General features: G+C 46.5%; 1 protein-coding gene across 1 annotated transcript in view; it reads left to right on the top strand.

Moving 5' to 3' along the window:
* Positions 1-2,144: 2,144 nt before the first annotated feature.
* LOC120046000 (serine/threonine-protein kinase WNK4-like) overlaps positions 2,145-25,873 on the top strand; it is a 107,984-nt gene continuing 84,255 nt past the window's right edge. Inside the window, exon 1 of the mRNA XM_038990915.1 lies at positions 2,145-2,792. Within this exon, the coding sequence (XP_038846843.1) occupies positions 2,145-2,792 (648 nt within the window). The remainder of the gene's footprint in view (positions 2,793-25,873) is intronic.

The following is a 25,873-nucleotide window of genomic DNA, read 5'->3' as shown; positions in this document are numbered from 1 at the left end:
TACCGGTGTGTGATTGAGCGGTTTGCTGATGTCAACGTTGTCAACAGAGTGCCCCATGGTGGCGATGGGGTTATGGTATGGGCAGGCATAAGCTATGGACAATGAACACAATTGCATTTTATCGATAGCAATTTGAATGCACAGAGATACCGTGACGAGATCCTGAGGCCCATTGTTGTGCCATTCATCCAACGCCATCACCTCATGTTTCAGCATGATAATGCATGGATGGCCCCATGTCGCAAGGATCTGTACACAATTCCTGGAACGTGAAAATGTCCCAGTTCTTCCATGGCCTGCATACTCGCCAGACATGTCACCCATTGAGCATGTTTGGGATGCTCTGGATCGACAAGTACAACAGCGTGTTCCAGTCCCCGCCAATATCGAGCAACTTCGCACAGCCATTGAAGAGGAGTTTTAAATATATATATTTCACCTTTATTTAACCAGGTAGGCTAGTTGAGAACATGTTCTCATTTACAACTGCAACCTGGCCAAGATAAAGCAAAGCAGTGCGACAAAAACAACAGAGTTACACATGGGATAAACAATCGTACAGTCAATAACACAATAGAAAAATCTGTATACAGTGTGTGCAAATGAAGTAAGGAGGTAAGGCAATAAATAGGCCAATAGTGGCAAAGTAATTAAAATTCAGCAATTTACACTGGAGTGATATATGTGCAGATGAGGATGTGCAAGTAGAAATACTGGTGTGCAAAAGAGCAGAAAAACAAAAACAAATATGGGTTTGGTTGGTTGGATGGGCTATTTACAGATGGGTTGTGTACAGCTGCAGCGATCGGTAAGCTGCTCTGACAGCTGACGCTTAAAGTTAGTGAGGGAGATATAAGTCTCCAGTGGGACAACATTCCACAGGTCACAATCAACAGCCTGATCAACTCTATGGGAAGGAGATGTGTCGTGCTGCATGAGGCAATTGGTGGTCACACCAGATACTGACTGGTTTTCTGATCCACTCCCCTACCTTTTTTTTAAGGTAACTGTGACCAACAGATGCATATCTGTATTCCCAGTTGTGAAATCCATAGATTAGGGCCTAATTAATTAATTTCAATTGACTAATTTCCTTATATGAACTGTAGCTCAGTAAAATCTTAAAAATTGTTGCATGTTGTGTTTATATTTTTGTTCAGTGTAAAAGTAGCAGCTAGAGAGAGCCCTTTATATGGAATATAGTGCAATTTGGGATGCAAGAAAGGGAGACATGCCCCTGTGCCATTACTGACCTCCATTAGGCTATGAGGTTAATCCCATGCTGCTCTGATTCCCCTCACCATGTTTACTTGGTTCTATGGTATTTGGTAATATAATTACATAACTGATTCATTAATAACATACCTGATTCATTAATTACATAACTGATTCATTAATTACATAACTGATTCATAGGAGCTCTGTGTTTGGGGTTGTTGTTTAACATCTTACATGCACACAGACAGAGATAACAGTATTGTAATTTAAATGCTTTTTACCCACATAACCTAACTCAGAACAGGAAAATCATGTTATCAAAGATTCCAAAGAAAATAAGGAATATACACACAAATGGACATATACCTCATGAAGTCAGTCAGAAGAGGCATTGAGAAGAGGCTCTTGTTTGTGAATCAAGCGCTGTATGCTGCGTCACATTGCCCAGGTAAACTACAGGAGACTGTTTATGGGGGCGGAGTTGAGAGCGCGCGCGGGTCTCGGTCGATATAGACAGAGGCTTTCATTTCTTCACTAGAGGTTACAGCTGAGTTGACGACTCACACATACAAGAGCAATGAACGGTCCGGTCGACTCGGATTATCGGAGACGCATTTTGTGAATTTTCCGAATTTGAACACCTTTTCAGGTAAGCTATTTTAATTCAATTGCAAAATTGAGAAAACTTGTTTTTGTCAGTCTATATTGACCTAATTGTCTTGTACTAGGCTACGTGCCACACATTTTACCCTATGTTCCACAACTAAACTAATGTGTAAAAATGTATAACTAGGCTACAATGGAAAGTAGCGTCAATTGCTGAAAGATATGTGTAAAATAGCATGCTGTTTTATTAAGGTAACGGCCGGGTTTAATTTTCTTATTTCTTTTTTTAAGTCTCGGAAATCAGAATACGAACCGTTACAATGTCACACACGGAGTTTGAGGTAGCTGGACGCGGCTTCCCAAGCCTTTCCGTCGAACTGAAAGATGACTGCTTATCTGGCCGGGTCCCGTCGATGACACGGAGGAACAACTTGGGTGCCAGGAGAAACTCTTATGGACTTCACAAAATTAACATGGACATCGACCCACAACTCTATGGTGGAGCGCTTTCAAAGGCTCTTTCCGGGTCCGCGGAGAATATTTTAACTTTAACGGAGGCCAGAGTTGAGGACCACAAAACGGAGACTCCGTTGGCGTCTCCATCTCCGGTCTCCATCCCGGGCGCGAGCATCACCGGCAGCAAGTCCCCCTGTACCCAAGTCAAGGACCCGGTCACCCCTCTGGTGAACAACTGGAGCTCGATCCCGAGCCCCAACAGACAAGATGCCAGCTCGGACTCAGACAATGAGCTTGTTCAAAACAAACCACACGACGTGTTGTCACGCAGTCCGTATGAACGCAAATGGGAACAGGAGGAGAGGGAGGACATTGAGACCAAAGCTGTGGCCACCTCACCTGATGGAAGATACCTGAAATTCAACATTGAGATTGGGAGGGGTTCGTTTAAGACCGTTTATAAAGGACTGGACACAGAGACTACTGTGGAAGTGGCATGGTGCGAGCTGCAGGTGAGTGACAGACATCATTTTACATTATTGTCATGAAACAATGGTGATCATGATGTCATCAGACCTTTTTTCTCGTGCTGAATTGCTAATATGATAAACATCGTTAATTTAAATCTATTGGCACCATAGAAGTTATTCTTATTTATTTTTGTGCATGTGATGTAGTTCATGGGGATAATTAGCCTGATGCTTGGTGACACTGCTATGACACTACCAACTGCCAGTAGTAGGTTATGTAGTGACAGTGGACCAGGTGGGACATAGACACCTCAGAGTCCTAGGCCTATACTTTTCTCCTTCACCTTAGAATAGGCCTAATTCATAGGCCTACACTCTCAGTACAAAACCCCAACAACCTCATGGGTCTCCCTGTGGTGAAAGTTCCAGAGCAATCTGTGACATTGGTTGGTAATCCATATTCTCTGTGACATTGAGCTGGCTCCTGTGGCTCTTGCATGCCAGGATGTCAACCTGTCAACCTGCTGCTCCAACTGAGCCAGTCTGCCTGGCCGGCCAGCCTGCCTGCCATGATCCCCTCTAAGCTGTGTTTTCAGTACCAACCAGTAACACCAGCTCCCTGCCTGTCTCTCTCAGCCTTGCTCACATGTAAACTAGGAACTGCCAAAGTCGCAGATGATTTTAATTCTTCCCTCACTCAACTACAAATCCTCAATCCCATAAGAGACACCTATTGACTGACTGTGCTATTAGATTATTCACTCACTGTTATGTATGAATCATTTGTATTGAGGGTTCTTTTATGGTGTCTGTCTGAACCACTCCCCACACGCTCATTCAATGGCTAGCTTTAGCAAGTTTGAGAAACATTTGGTTGATTCATTGGTCAAATGAACCAGTTATCTACCTTTGAAAATACATGATCTAACTAGGGATAGCTAACACAATGTCACAAAGTATGACGCACTAGCCAGTTAACTTTCATTCTGAAATAACTTCATATTTCCGAATTAGTCAGATATTAGTTTAGATCATCTTGAAATTGTCATGGGGAGCATGCTGTTTTAGTCCACACAACATGTCGCCCTATCACCTACAGTAGAACCTGATGAACATGGGGGGAAGCAATAAAATTGGCCAGCCACAGTTATGCTTTTTTGTCCTACCAGATCCCCGATGAGAAGGTTCTAGCTAGTGTATCTCTCTTTCCTTCAACTCTTGTTGGATGTAGATGTCCGGTTTATCAGGTCCCAGGCTCCCATGACTGTTATTTACAAGTTAATTACAATTAGCTTTAGCACCACCTGATAGAGCAGATCTAGTCTCGCTTCCAGAAGTAAGTCGTCTGGCGCGAGAGACTGGGAGGGAGACTAGAGCAGATACAGAAGTTCTGACTGAACGCACATTTAAGTGGCCCAGGATGGTCCATTTACTTTGTGCTGTTATAATATATGCTATGAAATCCTGCGATTTCATTGGGGCAGTTCTTCCTTATAGCAAATAGCTGGGAAAACCTGGTCTCATAGACTAGACATAACAAAGTAATTGTAAATCTGGGACACTCAAATTAGTATGATATGTTACGTTTGGTATGGTTACGTAAGACAGATGGTTACTTAAGTCAAAAACAAAAGTAGGGTGGTTGGTTGGTCGAGGTGGGTGGGTGTACAACGTGAATGTCTAGCAACTCAAAGGTTGCGAGTTTGAATCTCATCACGGACAGCATTTGAGCTAATTAGCAACTTTTCAACTTTTTAGCTACTTTGCAATGACTTAGCATTCTAGCTAACTCTTCCCCCAACCCTAACCTTAATCCTTTTAGCTAACACTTCTCCTACCTCTCACCCTAATCCCTAGCCTAGAAAACGATAGCCAGCTAACTAACGTTAGCCAACTAGCTAGAATTCGTAACATTTCATACGTTCAGCGAATTTGTAACATATTGTACGTTTTTCAATTTAAACTTATAATACAAATTGTAATTCGTAACGTATCGTACGAAATGGGTGATAGACATCCACAGATTAATACATACCATTTGAAACGTAACATATCATACTAAATGGAGTGTCTTAGATTTACATACAGTATAATACGAAATGCTCTGAGACTAGGTTGAAAACAATCCAAGCAATGTTAGCACGCCTATGTGCCTGCGGAGCTGCTGCTGGCAGAATCACTGCGGGGCAGAGTAGTAAGTAACTGAACAGCTTGTTTTGAACAATATATTTTTGAAACAGGAAAAGGTACACAGTACACTTTTATGAGCATTTAAAATATAATCTGTGAATTATATAATATACTATATCTTTTTTTATCTAACTTTTTTTACCAATCCAAGTGTGACGCCTCCCCTAACCCTTACCGTGCCGTATGTTGAGCGGAGGTGGGTCAGGGAAGACTTCTTATAGGGAGAAGTTGTGATGAATGTTCCTTTATTTTACATTGAGAGATAGAGAAGGGCTGCCGCGTCATCTTGGGACCACTCCCATGTATTGTGGTAAATCAAATCTTTGAAAACATTGTTTGTATAGAAATGCCAAGTGTTGTTTCTGTTTGAAACACATCCCATAAAAATAGATCTCCCACTGAGGAGGGTGGTGGTTACTGAGCAACAGAGGCCCAGGCCTGGACAGCAGCAGCCAGGACACAGTTGGATCTCCTTCAAGGAGCTGAGAGACAAGGTGTGTATCCCAAATGGCACCCTATTCCCTATTTAGTCCACTATAAAGGGAAAAAGGTGGCATTTGGGATGTAGACAAGTGAATTTGACCTGATTCTTATTCCCCTTTCTTCACCGACATCTCTCAGAATATAGTTTAGTTTGGTTTAGAGGCCAGTTGGTTACCTGCCTTACTCTGGCTAGCTGCCATGTTCAGTTGTTCATGGTGGTTTGGTTTCTCCTCTCTCTCTCTCTCTCTCTCTCTATAGGACAAGGAGGCTTTAGCTGGGTTAAGACCCCTAATCACCTCTAATGAGCTTTAAGGTGGCCGTTGTTGGTGTAGTTACCACTACATTATTCTGTTCTGTTCTGGATGACTGTGTGATAACGCTCTCGGTAGCCGATGTGAGCAAGACCTTTAAACAGGTCAACATTCACAAAGCTGCGGGGCCAGATGGATTACCAGGACCACTACTCAAAGCATGCACAGACCAACTGGCAAGTGTCTTCACTGACATTTTCAACCTCTCCCTGACTGAGTCTGTAATACTTACATGTTTCAAGCAGACCACCATAGTCCCTGTGCCCAAGGAAGCGAAGGTAACCCGCCTAAATGATTACCGCCCCATAGCACTCACGTTGGTAGCCATGAAGTGCTTTGAAAGGCTGGTCATGGCTCACATCAACAGCATCCTCCCGGATACCCTAGACCTACTCCAATTCGCATACCGCCCCAACAGATCCACAGATGACGCAATCACAATCGCACTCCACACTGCCCTTTCCCACCTGGACAAAAGGAACACCAATGTGAGAATGCTGTTCATTGGCTACAGCTCAGCGTTCAACACCACAGTGCCAACGAAGCTCATCACTAAGCTACGGACCCTGGGACTAAACACATCCCTCTGCAACTGGATCCTAGACTTCAACACTGGGGCCCCTGATCCTCAACACTGGGGACACTCAGGGGTGTGTACTTAGTCCCCTCCAGTACTCCCTGTTCACCCACCACTGCGTGGCCAAACACGACTCCAACACCATCATCAAGTTTGCTGATGACACAACAGTGGTAGGCCTGATCACTGACAACGATGAGACAGCCTATAGGGAGGAGGTCAGAGAACTGGCAGTGTGGTGCCTGGACAACAACCTCTCCCTCAATGTGAGCAAGACAAAGGAGCTGATCGTGGACTACAACAAAAGGCGGGCCGAACAGGGGCTGTAGTGGAGCGGGTCGAGAGTTTCAATTTCCTTGGTGTCCACATCACCAACAATCTGTCATGGTCCAAACACACCAAGACAGTCGCGAAGAGGGCACAACAAAACCTTTTCCTCCTCAGGAGACTGAAAAGATTTGGCATGGGTCCCCAGATCCTCAAAAAGTTCTACAGCTGCACCATCGAGAGCATCCTGACCGGTTGCATCACCGCCTGGTATGGCAACTGCTCGGCATCTGACCGTAAGGCGCTACAGAGGGTAGTGTGTACGGCCCAGTACATCACTGGGGCCAAGCCTCCTGCAATCCAGGACCTATATAATAGGCATTGTCAGAGGAAAGCCCAAAAAACTGTCTGAGGCTCCAGTCACACAGGTCAGGGACTGTTTTCTCTGCTACCACATGATATGTGGTACCGGAGCACCAAGTCTAGGACCAAAAGGCTCCTTAACAGCTTCTACCCCCAAGCCATTAGACTGCTGAACTGCACTGTTTGTTAAGGGCATGTAAGTAAGCATTTTACGGGAAAGTCTACACTGTTGTATTCGGCGCATGTGAAAAAGTTTGATTTTGATTAGATTATTCTGACCTCAGGGGGAAGCTGTTTTAATTGCTCCGCCTTTTAGTACTGCTTTGGTTTTATCAATATCTTTGTCGCACCTGGACTACTGTTCAGTCGTGTGGTCAGGTACCACAAAGAAGGACCTCGCACCTGGACTACTGTTCAGTCATGTGGTCAGGTGCCACAAAGAAGGACCTCGCTCCTGGACTACTGTTCAGTCATGTGGTCACGTACCACAAAGAAGGACCTCGCTCCTGGACTACTGTTCAGCCCCCTGCACGACGCCTCGAATCCAGGATGGAACGAACGGAGTACGCCGTGGCCCCCTCGATGTCCAGAGGGGGCGGAGGGACCTCCCGCACCTCAGATTCCTGGAGCGGACCAGCCACCACCGGCCTGAGGAGAGACACATGGAACGAGGGGTTAATACAGTAATCAGAGAGAAGCTGTAATCTGTAACACACCTCGTTCACCCTCCTCAGGACTTTGAATGGCCCCACAAACAGCGGACCCAGCTTCCGGCAGGGCTGGTGGAGGGGCAGGTTTCGGGTCGAGAGCCAGACACGGGTCTCACTGCGGTGACGGTCCGCGCTGTTCATCTGGTGAAGCGCAGCGTGCTGGAAGTGAACATGGGCAGCCTCCCATGTCTCCTCTGCGCACCTGAACCAGTCGTCAACCGCAGGAGCCTCGGTCTGACCCTGATGCCATGGCGCCAGAACCGGCTGGTACCCCAATACGCACTGAAAGGGGGAGAGGTTTGTGGAGGAGTGGCGAAGCGAGTTCTGTGCCATCTTGGCCCAGGGCACGAGCGCCGGCCACTCCCCTGGCCGGTCCTAGCAATAGGACCGCAGAAACCTGCCCTCATCCTGGTTGACTCTCTCTACCTGCCCGTTACTCTCGGGGTGAAAACCCAAGGTAAGGCTGATCGAGACCCCCAGACGTTCCATGAACGCCTTCCAGACCCTCGAAGTGAACTGGGGACCCCGATCAGACACTATATCCTCAGGCACCCCGTAGTGCCGGAAGACGTAAGTAAACATGCCTTCCGCAGTCTGTAGGGCCATAGGAAGGCCGGGCAGAGGAAGGAGACGGCAGGACTTAGAGAAACGATCCACAACGACCAAGATAGTAGTGTTTCCCTGTGAAAGAGGTAGATCGGTTAAAAAATCCACAGATAGGTGTGACCAAGGTCGTTGTGGAACGGGTAAGGGATGTAGCTTACCTCTGGGCAGGTGTCGCGGAGCCTTACACTGGGCAAACACTGAGCAGGAGGAAACATAAACCCTCACGTCCTTAGCCAAGGTGGGCCACCAGTACTTCCCAGTCAGACAGCGCACCGCCCGGCCGATCCCCGGATGACCAGAGGAGGGTGATGTGTGGGCCCAATAGATCAACTGGTCACGGACAGCAGACGGAACGTACATATGCCTGACAGGACACTGGAGGGGAGCAGGCTCTGTATGCAACGCGTGCTCTATGTCCGCGTCCAACTCCCACACGACCGGCGCTACCAGGCAAGAGGTCGGGAGTATGGGAGTCTGATCCATGGGCCGCTCCTCTGTGTCATACAGCCGGGATAGTGCGTCTGCCTTCGTATTCTGGGAACCTGGTCTGTAAGACAGGGTAGACACAAAACGGGTAAAGAACATGGCCCACCTTGCCTGACGAGGATTCAGTCTCCTCGCTGCCCGGATGTACTCCAGGTTGCGGTGGTCAGTCTAGATGAGAAAAGGGTGTTTAGCCCCATTCAAGCCAATATCTCCACGCCTTCAATGCTTTAACCACAGCCAATAGCTCCCGGTCCCCCACATCATAGTTATGCTCCGCTGGGCTGAGCTTCTTCGAGAAGAAAGCACAGGGGCGGAGTTTTGGTGTCGTACCCGAGCGCTGTGAGAGCACGGCTCCTATCCCAGCCTTGGACGCGTCCACCTCCACTATGAATGCCAAAGAGGGATCCGGATGGGCCAGCACGGGAGCCGAAGTAAACAGAGCTCTTAGCTGCCCAAAAGCCCTGTCCGCCTCAGCCGACCACTGCAACCGTACGGGACCCACCTTCAGCAGTGAGGTAATGGGAGCAGCCACCTGGCCAAAACCCCGGATAAATCTCCGGTAGTAATTGGCAAACCCTAAAAATCGCTGCACCTCCTTTACTGTGGTGGGAGTCGGCCAATTACGCATGTTTGCAATGCGGTCACTCTCCATCTCCACCCCTGATGTGGAAATGCGATACCCTAGGAAGGAGACGACCTGCTGAAAGAACAGGCATTTCTCGGCCTTGACGTACAGGTCATGCTCCGACAGTCGTCCAAGTACCTTGCGTACCAAAGACACATGCTTGGCGCGTGTAGCGGAGTATATCAGAATGTCATCGATATACACCACTACAACCTGCCCGTGCAGGTCCCTGAAAATCTCGTATACATAGGATTGGAAAACTGATGGAGCATTCATCAACCCGTACGGCATGACTAAGTACTCATAATGGCCTGAGGTGGTACTAAACGCTGTCTTCCACTCGTCCCCCTCCCGGATACGCACCAGGTTATACGCACTCCTGAGATCCAGTTTCGTGAAGAAGCACGCCCCATGCATTGATTCAATCGCCGTGGCGATAAGAGGTAGCGGGTAACTGTACCTCACTGTGATTTGATTTAGACCTCTATAATCAATGCACGGGCATAGACCTCCATCCTTCTTCTTAACAAAAAAGAAACTTGAGGAGGCGGGTGAAGTGGATGACCGAATGTACCTCTGACGCAGGTATTCAGAGACATATGTCTCCATAGCCACCGTCTCCGCTTGCGACAGGGGATACACGTGACTCCTGGGAAGCGCAGCGTCTACCAGGAGAGTTATCGCACAATCCCCCCGTCGATGAGGTGGTAATTGAGTCGCCTTCTTTTTACAGAAGGCGAGAGCCAAATCGGCATATTCTGGGGGGATGTGCACGGTGGAAACCTGGTCTGGACTTTCCACCGTGGTAGCACCAACGGAAACCCCTACACACCTCCCCGAGCACTCTCGCGACCACCCCGTGAGAGTGGGGTTATGCTGAGCTAACCACGGAAGGCCTAGTACAATGGGAAACGCAGGAGAGTCAATGAGGAAGAGACTGATTTTCTCCTCATGATCCCCCTGCGTCACCATGCCCAATGAGATGGTGACTTCCCTGATTAGCCCGGACCCCAATGGTCGACTATCTAGAGTGTGAACCGGGAAAGGTCTAACTACAGGAATAATAGGGATCCCTAAACTAAGGGCTAACGCTCTGTCGATAAAATTCCCCGCTGCACCTGAATCGACGAGCGCCTTATGCTGGGAATGCGGGTAAAAATCAGGTAAACAAACAGGTACAAACAGGTGGTCAACAGAGGACTCTGGATGAGTGTGGTGCAGACTCACCTGAGGTGACGCCAGAGTGCTCTGCCTGTTGCCTCTACTCCCAGAGGAACTGACACGGCACCGACCAGCAGTGTGCCCTCTGCTGCCACAGATGGTGCACGTGATGGCTCCTCCTCTAGTCTCCCTACGCGCAGCCCGTCCCAACTCCATGGGCACCGGAGCGGTGGTGCTGGAAGATGGCACCGACAGAGCCCCCTCTGGACGTCCGCGGGTGACCAGCATGTTATTCAACCGGATGGACAAATTCACCAGTTGGTCGAAGGAGATGGTGGCATCCCTGCAGGCCAGCTCACGTCGGACGTCCTGCACCGATAGTGGTCGATGAGGGCCCTGTCGTTCCAGCCTGCTCCGGCGGCCAAGGTTCGGAATTCCAGGGCGAATTCCATGGCGATCCTCGTCCCCTGCCTCAAATGAAAGAGCCATTCCCCCGCCGCTCTACCTTCGGGTGGATGGTCAAAGACGGCCTGGAAGTGACGGGTGAACTCCCCGAAGTGGTCCAACGCCGCGTCTTCTTCTCCCCACACGGCGTTTGCCCACTCCAGAGCTCTCCCCGAGAGGCATGAGACGAGGGCAGACACTCTCTCCCTTTCCGAGGGAGCTGGGTGCACAGTGGCCAGGTATAGGTCAAGTTGTAAGAGGAACCCCTGGCACTGTGCTGCCGTTCCATCATACTCCCTGGGAAGGGAGAGACGCATCCCACTGGAACTGGATCAGGACGGGATGGGTAGAGGTAACCCCGGTTGCGCTGGTCAAGGCACTGGGGAGACTTCCTGTCTCTCCCAACGGTCCATAGTCTGGACAACGTGATCCATCATGGTCCCAAGATGATGTAACATAGCAGAATGTTCCTGGACGCCCTCCTCGACTCCTCTAACCAGGGTTCCTGCTCCTGCTGACTCCATAGTTTGGTGTGTAATTCTGTCAAGGGTGTGTACGAGAGGCGAAGTCAGGTGCAGGAGAGCAGAGTGTAGTGAACAGGCACACTTTAATTCCGTTCCACAAAAAAACAATTCCGTTACAGCACATAAAAACAATAACGTGCCAAAAACACGGAACATGACAAAAGTAATGCTTCCGACAATAATCCACATCACAAACAAACAATTACACACAAAGACATGGAGGGGAAACAGAGGACTAAATACATGCAGTAATTATGGAATGAAAACCAGGTGTGTAATGGAGCAAGACAAAACCAATGGAATATGAGAAATGGAGCGGCGATGGCTAGAAAGCCGGTGACGTCGATCGCCGAACGCCGCCCGAACAAGGAGAGGAGCCGACTTCGGTGGAAGTCGTGACAGTATTGTAGATATGTAGTGGTGTAATATTGTTGTATGGTGGTATTATACATGTTGTATTGTAGATATGTAGTGGTGTAATATTGTTGTATGGTGGTATTATACATTTTCTAGTGGTGTAATAATGTTATATGATGTACTGTTTTATATTTTGTTTTATGTGTAATGTAAGTGTCTTAATGTGTTCGGTTCCAGCTGCTCCCTGTACAGTCGTTGATGTGTTGGTGTCCCTGGTTCCAGCTGCTCCCTGTACAGTCATTGATGTGTTGGTGTCCCTGGTTCCAGCTGCTCCCTGTACAGTCGCTGATGTGTTGGTGTCCCTGGTTCCAGCTGCTCCCTGTACAGTCGTTGATGTGTTGTTGTCCCTGGTTCCAGCTGCTCCCTGTACAGTCGTTGATGTGTTGTTGTCCCTGGTTCCAGCTGCTCCCTGTACAGTCGTTGATGTGTTGGTGTCCCTGGTTCCAGCTGCTCCCTGTACAGTCGTTGATGTGTTGGTGTCCCTGGTTCCAGCTGCTCCCTGTACAGTCGTTGATGTGTTGGTGTCCCTGGTTCCAGCTGCTCCCTGTACAGTCGTTGATGTGTTGGTGTCCCTGGTTCCAGCTGCTCCCTGTACAGTCGTTGATGTGTTGGTGTCCCTGGTTCCAGCTGCTCCCTGTACAGTCGTTGATGTGTTGGTGTCCCTGGTTCCAGCTGCTCCCTGTACAGTCGTTGATGTGTTGGTCTCCCTGGTTCCAGCTGCTCCCTGTACAGTCGTTGATGTGTTGGTGTCCCTGGTTCCAGCTGCTCCCTGTACAGTCGTTGATGTGTTGGTCTCCCTGGTTCCAGCTGCTCCCTGTACAGTCGTTGATGTGTTGGTGTCCCTGGTTCCAGCTGCTCCCTGTACAGTCGTTGATGTGTTGGTGTCCCTGGTTCCAGCTGCTCCCTGTACAGTCGTTGATGTGTTGGTGTCCCTGGTTCCAGCTGCTCCCTGTACAGTCGTTGATGTGTTGGTGTCCCTGGTTCCAGCTGCTCCCTGTACAGTCGTTGATGTGTTGGTGTCCCTGGTTCCAGCTGCTCCCTGTACAGTCGTTGATGGGGCTCTGAACTCTACAAATTCTTTGATTTCAACAAATAGCTGGAAGTAGGACAACAGGTAGCCTAGCGGTTAAGAGTGTTGGGCTAGGTTGCTGGTTCGAATCCCCGAGCTGGCTAGATGAACACATCTGTCGATGTGCCCTTGAGCAAGGCACTTAACCCTAATTGCTCCGGTCAGTCGCTCTGGATAAGAGTGTCTGCTAAATGACTAAAATGTAAATGAAACAGAGCACCTTTATTCCTTCAATGAGTAGGCCTGTGATGTTTCTGGTTTTGTGGTATAGTGAAGTATTACAATAAATGCACCTATGTATGGTGATAATACTGTATGGTGGTAATACTGTATGGTGATAATACTGTATGATGATAATACTGTATGATGATAGTATCATATGGTGATAGTATAGAATAGTATAGTATGGTGATAGTATAGCATGGTGATAGTATAGTATGGTGATAATACTGTATGATGATAGTATTGTATGGTGATAGTGTCATATGGTGATAGTATAGCATGGTGATAGTAAAGCTTGGTGATAGTATAGTATGGTGATAATACTGTATGATGATAGTATTGTATGGTGATAGTGTCATATGGTGATAGTATAGCATGGTGATAGTAAAGCTTGGTGATAGTACTGTATGATGATAGTATCGTATGGTGATGGTGTCATATGGTGATATTATAGCATGGTGATAGTATAGTATGGTGATAATACTGTATGATGATAGTATCGTATGGTGATAGTGTCATGTGGTGATAGTATAGCATGGTGATAGTATAGTATGGTGATATTATAGTATAGTATGGTGATAGTATAGTATGGTGATACTAGTGTATAAATCTGACTGACAAGTGCTGAACTGGAGGCACCATTCTAGAGGTCTTCACGGGTCCAAAAAGTAGAACCCGTTCCGAAATAGACCTGGGGCTTTCCCACCCGGACCCGATATGCATAATTATATAGTTTTGATATAGATACCCGTTCCGAACGGACCGAGGACAACGAGCCCCCTCCTTATAGACTTGGTCAGATCCAGACCTGGTCCGATCCGATCGTAGTCAGGGAAGCAGAAGAAAAGCCATTTTTTAAGCTACTTTATGAACCAGAGCTGATAAAGTGTGACAGGAGGGAAAGAGAGTTGCCGCTCTAGCAGGCGGGGGGCCATACTGTGAGGGAGTGACAAGGGGAGCAGGGAGGACGGATGGAGAGACGAGAGACAGCAGCTAACCAAGCCGACTCGCGCTATACTAGACTAATCGCTGCCATAGCTAGGTTATTTATCATCCAATATGATTACTTAGTGCCTGTCTTGACTGCATCAAACCAGCAAAAGCTAGTTGAGCTAGCTAATGTTAGCTAGCTAGGCTAATTGAGGCTACAGTGTAGCATGCGCTTTCTCATCCTACAGTTACAAATAACAACAACTCCATTCAGAATATTAAGTAGCAGCCTACCTGGTCGTTGTAAACTACCCTTCTCCTTTTAACTTTTAATTTCAGCATTTTAATTTCATATTCCATTGATTAGATATATCCTAACTTTTGCCACATGGAGGCTCTATGACTGTAGCCTATTGCCTCTTTGATGTCTTCTGATTGGCCAACAACAACAAGCGACACACGCCATGCTCCACTGTCATGAAAAGCAAGAGCAGCAGCATCAATTATAACATCTCTCTCTCTACTCCAGCAGTCTGTTAGGATCTGTACGGGCCCTCCCGGACAATTCAATTCAGTTCAAATTACACATACCCAAGACCTGTGACAATCAGATCCAACCCAGACCTGTGACATTGTTTAGAATTCTGGATCTGGACGTGCTTGGGTCCCAGATTGTCTCTCGGGTATTTGGGTACAGGTGGATACTTGAAGACCTCTACACCACAATACAGTTATGTATGTGTGTAAAGTAAAACAATTGTGAAGAAAAATAAATGTTGAAATCATTCATCTCTACCCTTCTTCCCCTAATCCAATCATTCAACAAATAGAGTGGATTTCAACATTATCAAGCATTTACTATCAGATACGAGAGTTATCCTCATGTAGCCTATGTGGTCAGGCATACTATATGTGTGTTTGTAACAGTGAAGCAGAAGGGAAGGGAGAGTGAGGGGGTACACTCACCACCCAGGCTGCGGTGGCCAACTGGAACCAGTAGTGGAGCAAGAAAGGCTCTGGAGGGAGTAGGATCTGGAAGCTTTGCTGTTTACATGTAAGATCTGCTTTTAGGTGCATGCTCACTTTATCAGTGCCAGATTAAACTAAAGTAGTTAAACCCTCATTTATACAATTATACACTTTTCATGATGAGTTGCATCATGGTTCAACATACAAATCATTCATTTCTACTATTGTTTTATATCATGCTACCGTAAACCATGGACTAGCCTGCGAATATGTGTGTGTGTGTGTGTGTGTATCCGTTACCTCCGACAGAGGGGTTAATGTTCAGTGTCAAAACAGAGGCAGGGTTTCGGAGGGTCTCCTATTAATTTAGCTGCTGGAAACATCAACACTGTCTATCCTCTCAGAGCCCACAATATGACTGGGTCCATCTTATCTGCACCAGCCCCATATTCTATTGACTTACTGAGGAAAGTGGAGGGGGCCCACAATGGTGCAGTGTAGATGCCAACACGTCATGTTGATGTGGAGGGAGCCAGTGTAGATGCCAACACGTCATGTTGATGTGGAGGGAGCCAGTGTAGATGCCAACACGTCATGTTGATGTGGAGGGAGCCAGTGTAGATGCCAACACGTCATGTTGATGTGGAGGGGGCCAGTGTAGATGCCAACACGTCATGTTGATGTGGAGTGGACCAGTGTAGATGTCAACACGTCATGTTGATGTGGAGGGGGCCAGTGTAGATGTCAACACGTCATGTTGATGTGGAGGGGGCCAGTGTAGATGTCAACACGTCATGTTGATGTGGAGGGGGCCAGTGTAGATGCCAACATGTCATGTTGATGTGAAGGGGGCCAGTGTAGATGCCAACACGTCATGTTGATGTGGAGGGGGCCAGTGTAGATGCCAACACGTCATGATGATGTGAAGGGGGCCAGTGTAGATGCCAACACGTCATGTTGATGTGGAGGGGGCCAGTGTAGATGCCAACACGTCATGATGATTTGAAGGGAGCCAGTGTAGATGCCAACACATCATGTTGATGTGGAGGGGGGCAGTGTAGATGCCAACACATCATGTTGATGTGGAGGGGGCCAGTGTAGATGCCAACACATCATGTTGATGTGGAGGGGGGCAGTGTAGATGCCAACTAGTCATGTTGATGTGGAGGGGGGCAGTGTAGATGCCAACTAGTCATGTTGATGTGGAGGGGGGCAGTGTAGATGCCAACTAGTCATGTTGATGTGGAGGGGGGCAGTGTAGATGCCAACTAGTCATGTTGATGTGGAGGGGGGCAGTGTAGATGCCAACACATCATGTTGATGTGGAGGGGGCCAGTGTAGATGCCAACACGTCATGATGATTTGAAGGGAGCCAGTGTAGATGCCAACACATCATGTTGATGTGGAGGGGGGCAGTGTAGATGCCAACACATCATGTTGATGTGGAGGGGGCCAGTGTAGATGCCAACACATCATGTTGATGTGGAGGGGGCCAGTGTAGATGCCAACACATCATGTTGATGTGGAGGGGGGCAGTGTAGATGCCAACACATCATGTTGATGTGGAGGGGGGCAGTGTAGATGCCAACACATCATGATGATGTGGAGGGGGGCAGTGTAGATGCCAACACATCATGATGATTTGAAGGGAGCCAGTGTAGATGCCAACACATGTTGATGTGGAGGGGGGCAGTGTAGATGCCAACTAGTCATGTTGATGTGGAGGGGGCCAGTGTAGATGCCAACACATCATGATGATGTGGAGTGGGCCAGTGTAGATGTCAACACGTCATGTTGATGTGGAGGGGGCCAGTGTAGATGTCAACACGTCATGATGATGTGGAGGGGGCCAGTGTAGATGCCAACATGTCATGTTGATGTGAAGGGGGCCAGTGTAGATGCCAACACGTCATGTTGATGTGGAGGGGGCCAGTGTAGATGCCAACACGTCATGATGATGTGAAGGGGGCCAGTGTAGATGTCAACACGTCATGTTGATGTGGAGGGGGCCAGTGTAGATGCCAACATGTCATGTTGATGTGAAGGGGGCCAGTGTAGATGCCAACACGTCATGTTGATGTGGAGGGGGCCAGTGTAGATGCCAACACATCATGATGATTTGAAGGGAGCCAGTGTAGATGCCAACACGTCATGATGATGTGGAGGGGGGCAGTGTAGATGTCAACACGTCATGATGATGTGGAGGGGGGCAGTGTAGATGTCAACACGTCATGATGATGTGGAGGGGGGCAGTGTAGATGCCAACACGTCATGATGATGTGGAGGGGGGCAGTGTAGATGTCAACACGTCATGATGATGTGGAGGGGGGCAGTGTAGATGTCAACACGTCATGATGATGTGGAGGGGGCCAGTGTAGATGCCAACACATCATGATGATTTGAAGGGAGCCAGTGTAGATGCCAACACGTCATGATGATGTGGAGTGGACCAGTGTAGATGCCAACACATCATGTTGATGTGGAGTGTGCCAGTGTAGATGCCAACACATCATGTTGATGTGGAGTGGGCCAGTGTAGATGCCAACACGTCATGTTGATGTGGAGTGGGCCAGTGTAGATGCCAACACATCATGTTGATGTGGAGGGGGGCAGTGTAGATGCCAACACATCATGATGATTTGAAGGGAGCCAGTGTAGATGCCAACACATCATGTTGATGTGGAGGGGGCCAGTGTAGATGCCAACACATCATGATGATGTGAAGGGGGCCAGTGTAGATGCCAACTAGTCATGTTGATGTGGAGTGTGCCAGTGTAGATGCCAACACATCATGATGATGTGGAGTGGGCCAGTGTAGATGCCAACACATCATGTTGATGTGGAGTGTGCCAGTGTAGATGCCAACACATCATGATGATGTGGAGTGGGCCAGTGTAGATGCCAACACATCATGTTGATGTGGAGGGGGCCAGTGTAGATGTCAACACATCATGATGATTTGAAGGGGGCAGTGTAGATGTCAACACATCATGATGATGTGGAGTGGACCAGTGTAGATGTCAACACGTCATGTTGATGTGGAGTGGGCCAGTGTAGATGTCAACACGTCATGTTGATGTGGAGGGGCCAGTGTAGATGTCAACACGTCATGTTGATGTGGAGGGGCCAGTGTAGATGTCAACACGTCATGTTGATGTGGAGGGGCCAGTGTAGATGTCAACACGTCATGTTGATGTGGAGTGGGCCAGTGTAGATGTCAACACGTCATTGTGATGTGAAGGTGGGCAGTGTAGATGCCAACACATCATGTTGATGTGGAGGGGGCAGTGTAGATGCCAACACATCATTGTGATGTGAAGGTGGGCAGTGTAGATGCCAACACATCATGTTGATGTGGAGGGGCCAGTGTAATGTCAACACGTCATTGTGATGTGAAGGTGGGCAGTGTAGATGTCAACACGTCATTGTGATGTGAAGGTGGGCCAGTGTGGATGCTTCTCCAGCTCATTTACATCCCTATTCTAATCAATTTCTATGGTCGATGCCCCTCCTCTCCAGCTCATTTACATCCCTATTCTAATCCATTTCCATGGTCGATGCCCCTCCTCTCCAGCTCATTTACATCCCTATTCTAATCCATTTCCATGGTCGATGCCCTTCCTCTTCAGTTCATTTACATCCCTATTCTAATCCATTTCCATGGTCGATGCCCTTCCTCTTCAGTGCATTTACATCACTATTCTAATCCATTTCTATGGTCGATGCCCCTCCTCTCCAGCTCATTTACATCCCTATCCTAATTCATTTCTATTCCATTGAAAATAATATTTTTTCTAAAATCATTACAAAAAGTTTCCCTCAGTCATCATAATATGCCATTGTTCCGCTTCAGTTGATGAGAATGAGCGAATGGAGAGAACGTGTTGATGACTGTGGTGAGTGTTAGCTAAATGTTCTACCCCGTGTTGCTGCCTAGCCTCTCTCCTGGAGGTAGAACCTGGCTCTGACCAATGGGAGACCAGAGAGACCGCTCATAGAACACTCAGTGGAACATAACAGACCAAAATCATATTTCCTTCTGCCAGTAGTAATGATTGAGCTATTGTTCTTACTACTTTTATGCACATGACACATGCCATTATCATTACAGGAGACACTCTCTGTGTATTAATACTTCAGTGGGACTCATATTCTTTTTGGACTCAACAATGGGCCAGAATCCATATCATTAACTTTTTCAGCCTATAAAAATATGTGAATAAAAATGGTTTGGTGACCCACATTTCATTGGATGATCAGCTTTCTTTGTTTAAAATGAATCTGATTGGATGGTTTGTTCTATTACCCAATCTCTGAGAGATACAGTAGGCATAATCCTGGTTTTTGATTGGCTGCCCGCTCTTCCTGCTCCCACCACTTACAGTGCTCATTATTTTGATCTGTCTTTCGTTTTCTTTCCATCTGCAATGTTGCTGTAGCATGTTGCTGTAGCATGGTGCTGTAGCATGGTGCTGTAGTATGGTGCTCTAATATGGTTCTGTACTATGTGAGCATGGTGCTGTAGCATGGTGCGGTAGCATGGTGCTATAGAATATTGCTGTAGCATGGTGCTGTACCATGGTAGCATGGTACTGTAGAATTGTGCTGTAGCATGGTGCTGTAGAATGGCACTGCAGATGCTGTACATTGTGCTCCACTCTACATTGTGCTGTAGAATGGTGGCATGGTGCTGTAGTATGGTGCTGTTGATTGGTCATGTAGAATGGTGATGTAGCATGGTGCTGTAGAATGGTGCTGTAGAATGGCACTGTACCATGGTGGCATGGTGCGGTAGAATGGTGATGTAGCATGATGCTGTATAATGGTGCTGTAGCATGGTGCTATGGTGCTGTAGAATGGTGGCATTGTGCTGTAGGATGGTTGTGTAGCATGGTGCTACAGGATGATGCTGTAGAATGTTCCTGTTGAATAGTCGAATGGTGCTGTAGCCTGGTGCTGTAGCATGGTAGCATGGTGCTGTAGGATGGTGCTGTAACATGGTAGTATGGTGCTGTAGCATGGTAGCATGGTGTTTTAACATGGTGCTGTAACACGGTAGCATGTGGCTGTAGCATGTTGCTGTAGCATGGTCGAATGGTGCTGTAGACCCGGGCTGTAGCATGGTCCTGTAGAATGGTAGCATGTTGCTGTAGAATGGTAGCATGGTGCTGGAGAATGGTGCTGTAGAATGGTAGCATGGTGCTGTAGCATGGTAGCATGGTGCTGTAGAATGGTGCTGTAGAATGGTGCTGTAGCATGGTAGCATGGTGCTGTAGAATGGTGGTGCAGAATGGGGCTGTAGAATGGTAGCATGGTGCTGTAGCATGGTGATGTAGAATGGTAGCATGGTGCTGTAGCATGGTAGAATGGTGATATAGAATGGTAGCATGTTGCTGTAGCATGGTGCTGTGACATGGTAGTATGGTGCTGTAGCATGATGCTATAGCATGGTGCTGTAACATGGTAGTATGGTGCTATAGTATGGTGCTGTAGAATGGTGCTGTAGCATGGCACTGTAGGATGGTGCTGTAGAATGGTGCTGTAGAATGGTAGCATGGTGCTGTAGCATGGTAGCATGGTGCTGTAGAATGGTGCTGTGACATGGTAGCATGGTGCTGTAACATGGTAGTATGGTGCTATAGTATGGTGCTGTAGAATGGTGCTGTAGCATGGCACTGTAGGATGGTAGCTGTAGATCCACATCAGTAGAGAAACTGGTTTAAACTCTAGGAAAAAACAATATCACACCACAGCTGCATGGTATTGACAGTGTACCATGGTCTGTTTTGGGGGAAAACATGTGGTCATGTGTGGTCACTCAGGAGGAGTGTGGGGCTTGGAGGTCTAGATTGGTGCAGCGATTTAAGGCACTGCATCTCTAGTGCAAGAGGCATCACTATAGTACCTGGTTCGAATCCAGGCTGTATCACATCCGACCGTGTTCGGGAGTCCCATAGGGCGACGCACAATTGGCCCAGCGTCATCGGGGTTTGGCCAGGGTAGGCCGTCATTGTAAATAATAATTTGTTCTTAACTGACTTGCCACGTTAAATAAAAAATAAAATAAAGAATAGAGGGGCCTAGGTCACCCTTCCCAAAACAAGCCCAGTGCCTCAATCACAGATGAGGCGGAAAGGGTGCCCCACCACCCCACCACACAGTTAATCCTCTGTCAATGTTGCGACTACAGTGATGAATGGGTTAATGGCGTAACGAGTGTTGGACACACTAATGGCTATAACCTGTTTGGGATCAGCACCTCACACCACATGGTCAAACAGAACAACAAACATTCAAACGTGTTTTCTCAGTCAACAGTTTATAGTATGTACTTTAACAGAGCAAGACACCCCTTTAGGGTTACTAAAGCCCCCCCTGCTCATACTGCACTCTAAAAAAAGATGGGTTAAAAACAACCCAATTGAGGTTATTTGGTAACACAATGCTGGGTAAATATTGGACAAAACACACGCTGGGTTATTTTGACCCAATAAATTGGGTTGTTTGGATTACCAAACATGGGTTAATTTAACAATCCGTTGGGTTTTTATTCGCTTTCATGCTGGGTTGGCCCAGCAGCTGGGCCTTTTTAATGCAATCCTCATCTTATTTTTAGGAGGCGTGGTTTATTAGGGGCGTGGCTTTAGTGGCCAGCCTTCAGAGTCATTTCTGTTCATCATGTTAAGTTTATTTTTTTTGCACATGAAATATTTTTATATCAAATTAATAACATTATTATTTCCATATTAAAACAAAGTGGTGACTATCCAAACATTGGGATATGCAAAGACTCTTGAGGAACTCATACACTAATAAAAGCTACAAAAGTGTCAGTGTTCAACCTTAACACGTGATAACAATACAACAGAACGGATTAAACAGAATTACATTTACTCACACGAGTGGACAAAAATAACTATCTGAAAGCCACGCCACTATTAAGTCACGTCTCCAGTCTTCTGATCTGACCCACTTGGTCATATCTCAATAACCCAGCATCAACAACCCAACCGTGGTCTTTTTAAAGTGAACAAATGCCTGCAAGCCAGCAGCTGGGTCATCCAAACAACCCAGACTTTTTTAGAGTGTGGAAGGGTGGCCAACTGGACATCTAAACAAAAGTCAAATATATCATGCCCATACTTCATTTTTTAAATCTTAATTGTTTGTCATTTCCTTCTCTCTTTTTTTTTTTTTTACACCAAATACAAACATAAAAACAATGACTACATCCCCTCTGCCAAGACCCACATGCTCACACTCACATCCTTATTGCTTGCATTATTGTTTGCCACATGGCCTTAAGTTGTACCAATTTGTTTTTCTCAGTCACCAATGCTATTTCAATATTTCAGTAATAAATCATTTGAGTTATCCATTGTGTTAATGATGGTCGGATTAATTGATTTCCAATCCTTTTCTGACTCAAATAAGATTCCCTCAAAGTTGCTCTGATGTCCAAAAGATTTCAAATAGAAATGTCATGATATGTAACTTTTATGTTGCTTGTATTTGAAACTATCTACTTTGGTGAGTCCAATATTACTTTTCAATTCTGTCATGGAAATAAATGTATACTGTACAAAAATATGAACGCAACATGCCACAATTTCAACCATTTTACTGAGTTACAGATCATATAAAGACATTAATTAATTAGGCCCTTAATCTATGGATGTCACATGACTTAGCAGGGGCGCAGCCAATGGTGGACCTGGGAAGGCATAGGCCCAACCACTTAGAAGCCATGTCTACCCACTGGGTAGCCAGGCCCAGCCAATCAGAAGGAATTTTTCCCTACAAAGGGATTTATTACAGACAGAAATACTCCTCAGTTTCATAAGCTGTCCGGGTGGCTGGTCTCAGACGATCCTGCAGGTGAAGAAGCCAGATGTGGAGTTCCTGGGCTGGCATGGTTACACGTGGTCTGCGGTTGTTAGGCAGGTTGGACTTACTGTCAAATTCTAAAAAAATACATTGGACGTGGCTTATGGTAGAGAAATTAACATTAAATTCTCTGGCAACAGCTCTGGTAGACATTCCTGCAGTCAGCATGCCAATTGCACGCTCCCTCAAAACTTGAGACATCTGTGGCATTGTGTTGTGTAGCAAAACTGCACATTTTAGAGTGACCTTTTATTGTCCCCAGCACATGGTGCACCTGTGTAATGATCATGCTGTTTAATCAGCTTCTTGATATGCCACACCTGTCAGGTGGATGGATTATCTTGGCGAAGGAGAAATGCTCACCAATAGGGATGTAAATACATTTGTGCACAAAATTTGAGAGAAATAAGCGTTTTGCGCACATGTAACATTTTTGGAATCTTTTATTTCAGCTCATGAAACTCACAACACTTTACATGTTGCGTTTATATTTTTGTTCAGTATATTTCTATGCCTTTAGTGTTCCATGTGGAGCAATTTATCGGTGAATTCTGAAAAGCTATCCAAGTATTTTTCCATAAGGTTGTCTTTTTAGGGAGTGATATTGGTTATTGTGGAATACATTGCATTTTCTACCATATTTTTATAGTGTTCTTAACTACTGTAGGAAGTTATTCATGTTCTTATCTTTACCCTTTGAAAATAGACACGTAAAAGATTCTGGGGATGAGCATGTGCATCTTCAATATGTACCCATTGTTCCTCTTTAGTGCATTTAACTGTATAGGGTAGCGAGGTTAAAAGCCTTGGGTAGTGAGTTGATACAATAACAAGTCTAAAAAGTTAAAACCACCCTCACATTTAGGAAGATGTAAAACGTTCCTTTTTATCATAGGAATTTTATGAGCCCATATAAAATCAGTTAGGAACACCATTGACTACAGCTCAGCGTTCAACACCATAGTGCTCACGAAGCTCATCACTATGCTAAGGACTCTGGGACTAAACACCTCCCTCTGCAACTGGATTCTGGACTTCCTGACAGGTCGCCCCAGGTGGCAATAGTAGGCAACAACACGTCTGCCACGCTGATCCTTAACACTGGGGCCCCACAGGGGTGTGTACTTAGTCCCCTCCTGTATTCCCTGGTCACCCACAACTGCGTGGCCAAACACGACTTCAACACCATCATTAAGTTTGCTGACGACACAACAGTGGTAGGACTGATCACCGACAACGATGAGACGGCCTATCCCTCAATGTGAGCAAGACAAAGTAGCTGATCGTGGACTACAGCAAAAGGCAGGCCGAACAGGCCCCCATTAACATCGACGGGGCTGTAGTGGAGCGGGTCGAGAGTTTCAAGTTACTTGGTGTCCACATCACCAACAAACTATCATGTTCCAAACATACCAAGACAGTCGTGAAGAGGGCACAACAAAACCTTTTCCCCCTCAGGAGACTGAAAAGATTTGACATGGGTCCCCAGATCCTCAAAAGGTTCTACAGCTGCACCATCGAGAGCATCCTGACCGGTTGCATCACCACCTGGTATGGCAAGTGCTCGGCATCTGACCGTAAGGCGTTACAGAGGGTAGTGCGAACGGCCCAGTACATTACTGGGGCCAAGCTTCCTGCAATCCAAGACCTATATAATAGGCGGTGTCAGAGGAAAGCCCATAAAATTGTCAGAGACTCCAGTCACCCAGGTCATAGACTGTTTTCTCTGCTACCGCGCGGCAAGTGTTACCGGAGCGCCAAGTCCAGGACCCAAAGGCTCCTCAACAGCTTCTACCCCCAAGCCATTAGACTGCTGAACAATTCATAAAAATCGCCACCGGAGAATTTACATTGCCCCCCCCCCCCTCTTGTACACTGCTGCTACTCACTGTTTGTTTGTTACCTGTGCATAGCCACTTCACCCCCACCTACATGTACAGATTACCTCAACTAGCTTGTACCCCTGCACACTGACTCTTTACCGGTGCCCCCTGTATATAGCCTCGTTATTCTTATTGTGTTACTTTTTATTATTACTTTTTATTTTAGCCTACTTGGTAAATATTTTCTTCTTCTTGAACTGCACTGTTGGTTAAGAGCTTGTAAGTAAGCATTTCACGGTAAGTCTACACTTGTTGTATTCAGTGGCAAATAAAGTTTGATTTGATTTTATGACCGAGTATACTTTTTTAAAGAATGTCTTTGATGGGGTAATTGGTATTACCGAAAATAAATACAAAAACTTTGGGAGCCATTCCATTCGAAAGAGGCGACCATGTCAGCATGCATTGTGCCCGGTCCGCCACAGGAGTCGCTAGAGCGCGATGGGACAAGAACATCACTGCCGGATAAACCCTCCCCTAACCTGGACGAAACTGTACCAGTTGTGCGCCTCCCCTGTGTATTCCGGTCATGGCCATCTGCAACAGAGCCTGTACTCAAACCAGGATCTCTAGTGGCACAGCTAGCACTGCAATGCAGTGCCTTAGACCATTTATACATTATTTTTTATAAAATGTATTATTTCACCTGGAAAGTTAAAAGCTTCCAAAGTCTTGAATAGAAAAGGCTATTCAAGACGGTGAAAATCCTTTTAGTTGTCAACAGCCATTATGGATCTCTATATATGTATTATTTTTTGCATATTGCATTAAACTGAAACATGTTCTTGTAATTGTTTGTGTCTATTTTTTATAAACTCTGTTTGATTGATATGTATCAGGTCTGGTAAGACTTTTGCCATTCTATTGCTTATATCTTTGTTATTATTTTATCACATTTTATTAAACTTAAGGGGCGATAATCAGCAGGGGAATCTACAGATTTTCCTGGTTTTAATATAACTGAAATATAACTATTTTATACATGGAATTAGGAAGTAC

The sequence above is a fragment of the Salvelinus namaycush genome, chromosome 4 (assembly GCF_016432855.1).
Source record: "Salvelinus namaycush isolate Seneca chromosome 4, SaNama_1.0, whole genome shotgun sequence".
NCBI lineage: Eukaryota > Metazoa > Chordata > Actinopteri > Salmoniformes > Salmonidae > Salvelinus > Salvelinus namaycush.
Note: the sequence above shows the minus strand (reverse complement) of the source record. Positions and strands in the feature narration are given on the sequence as shown.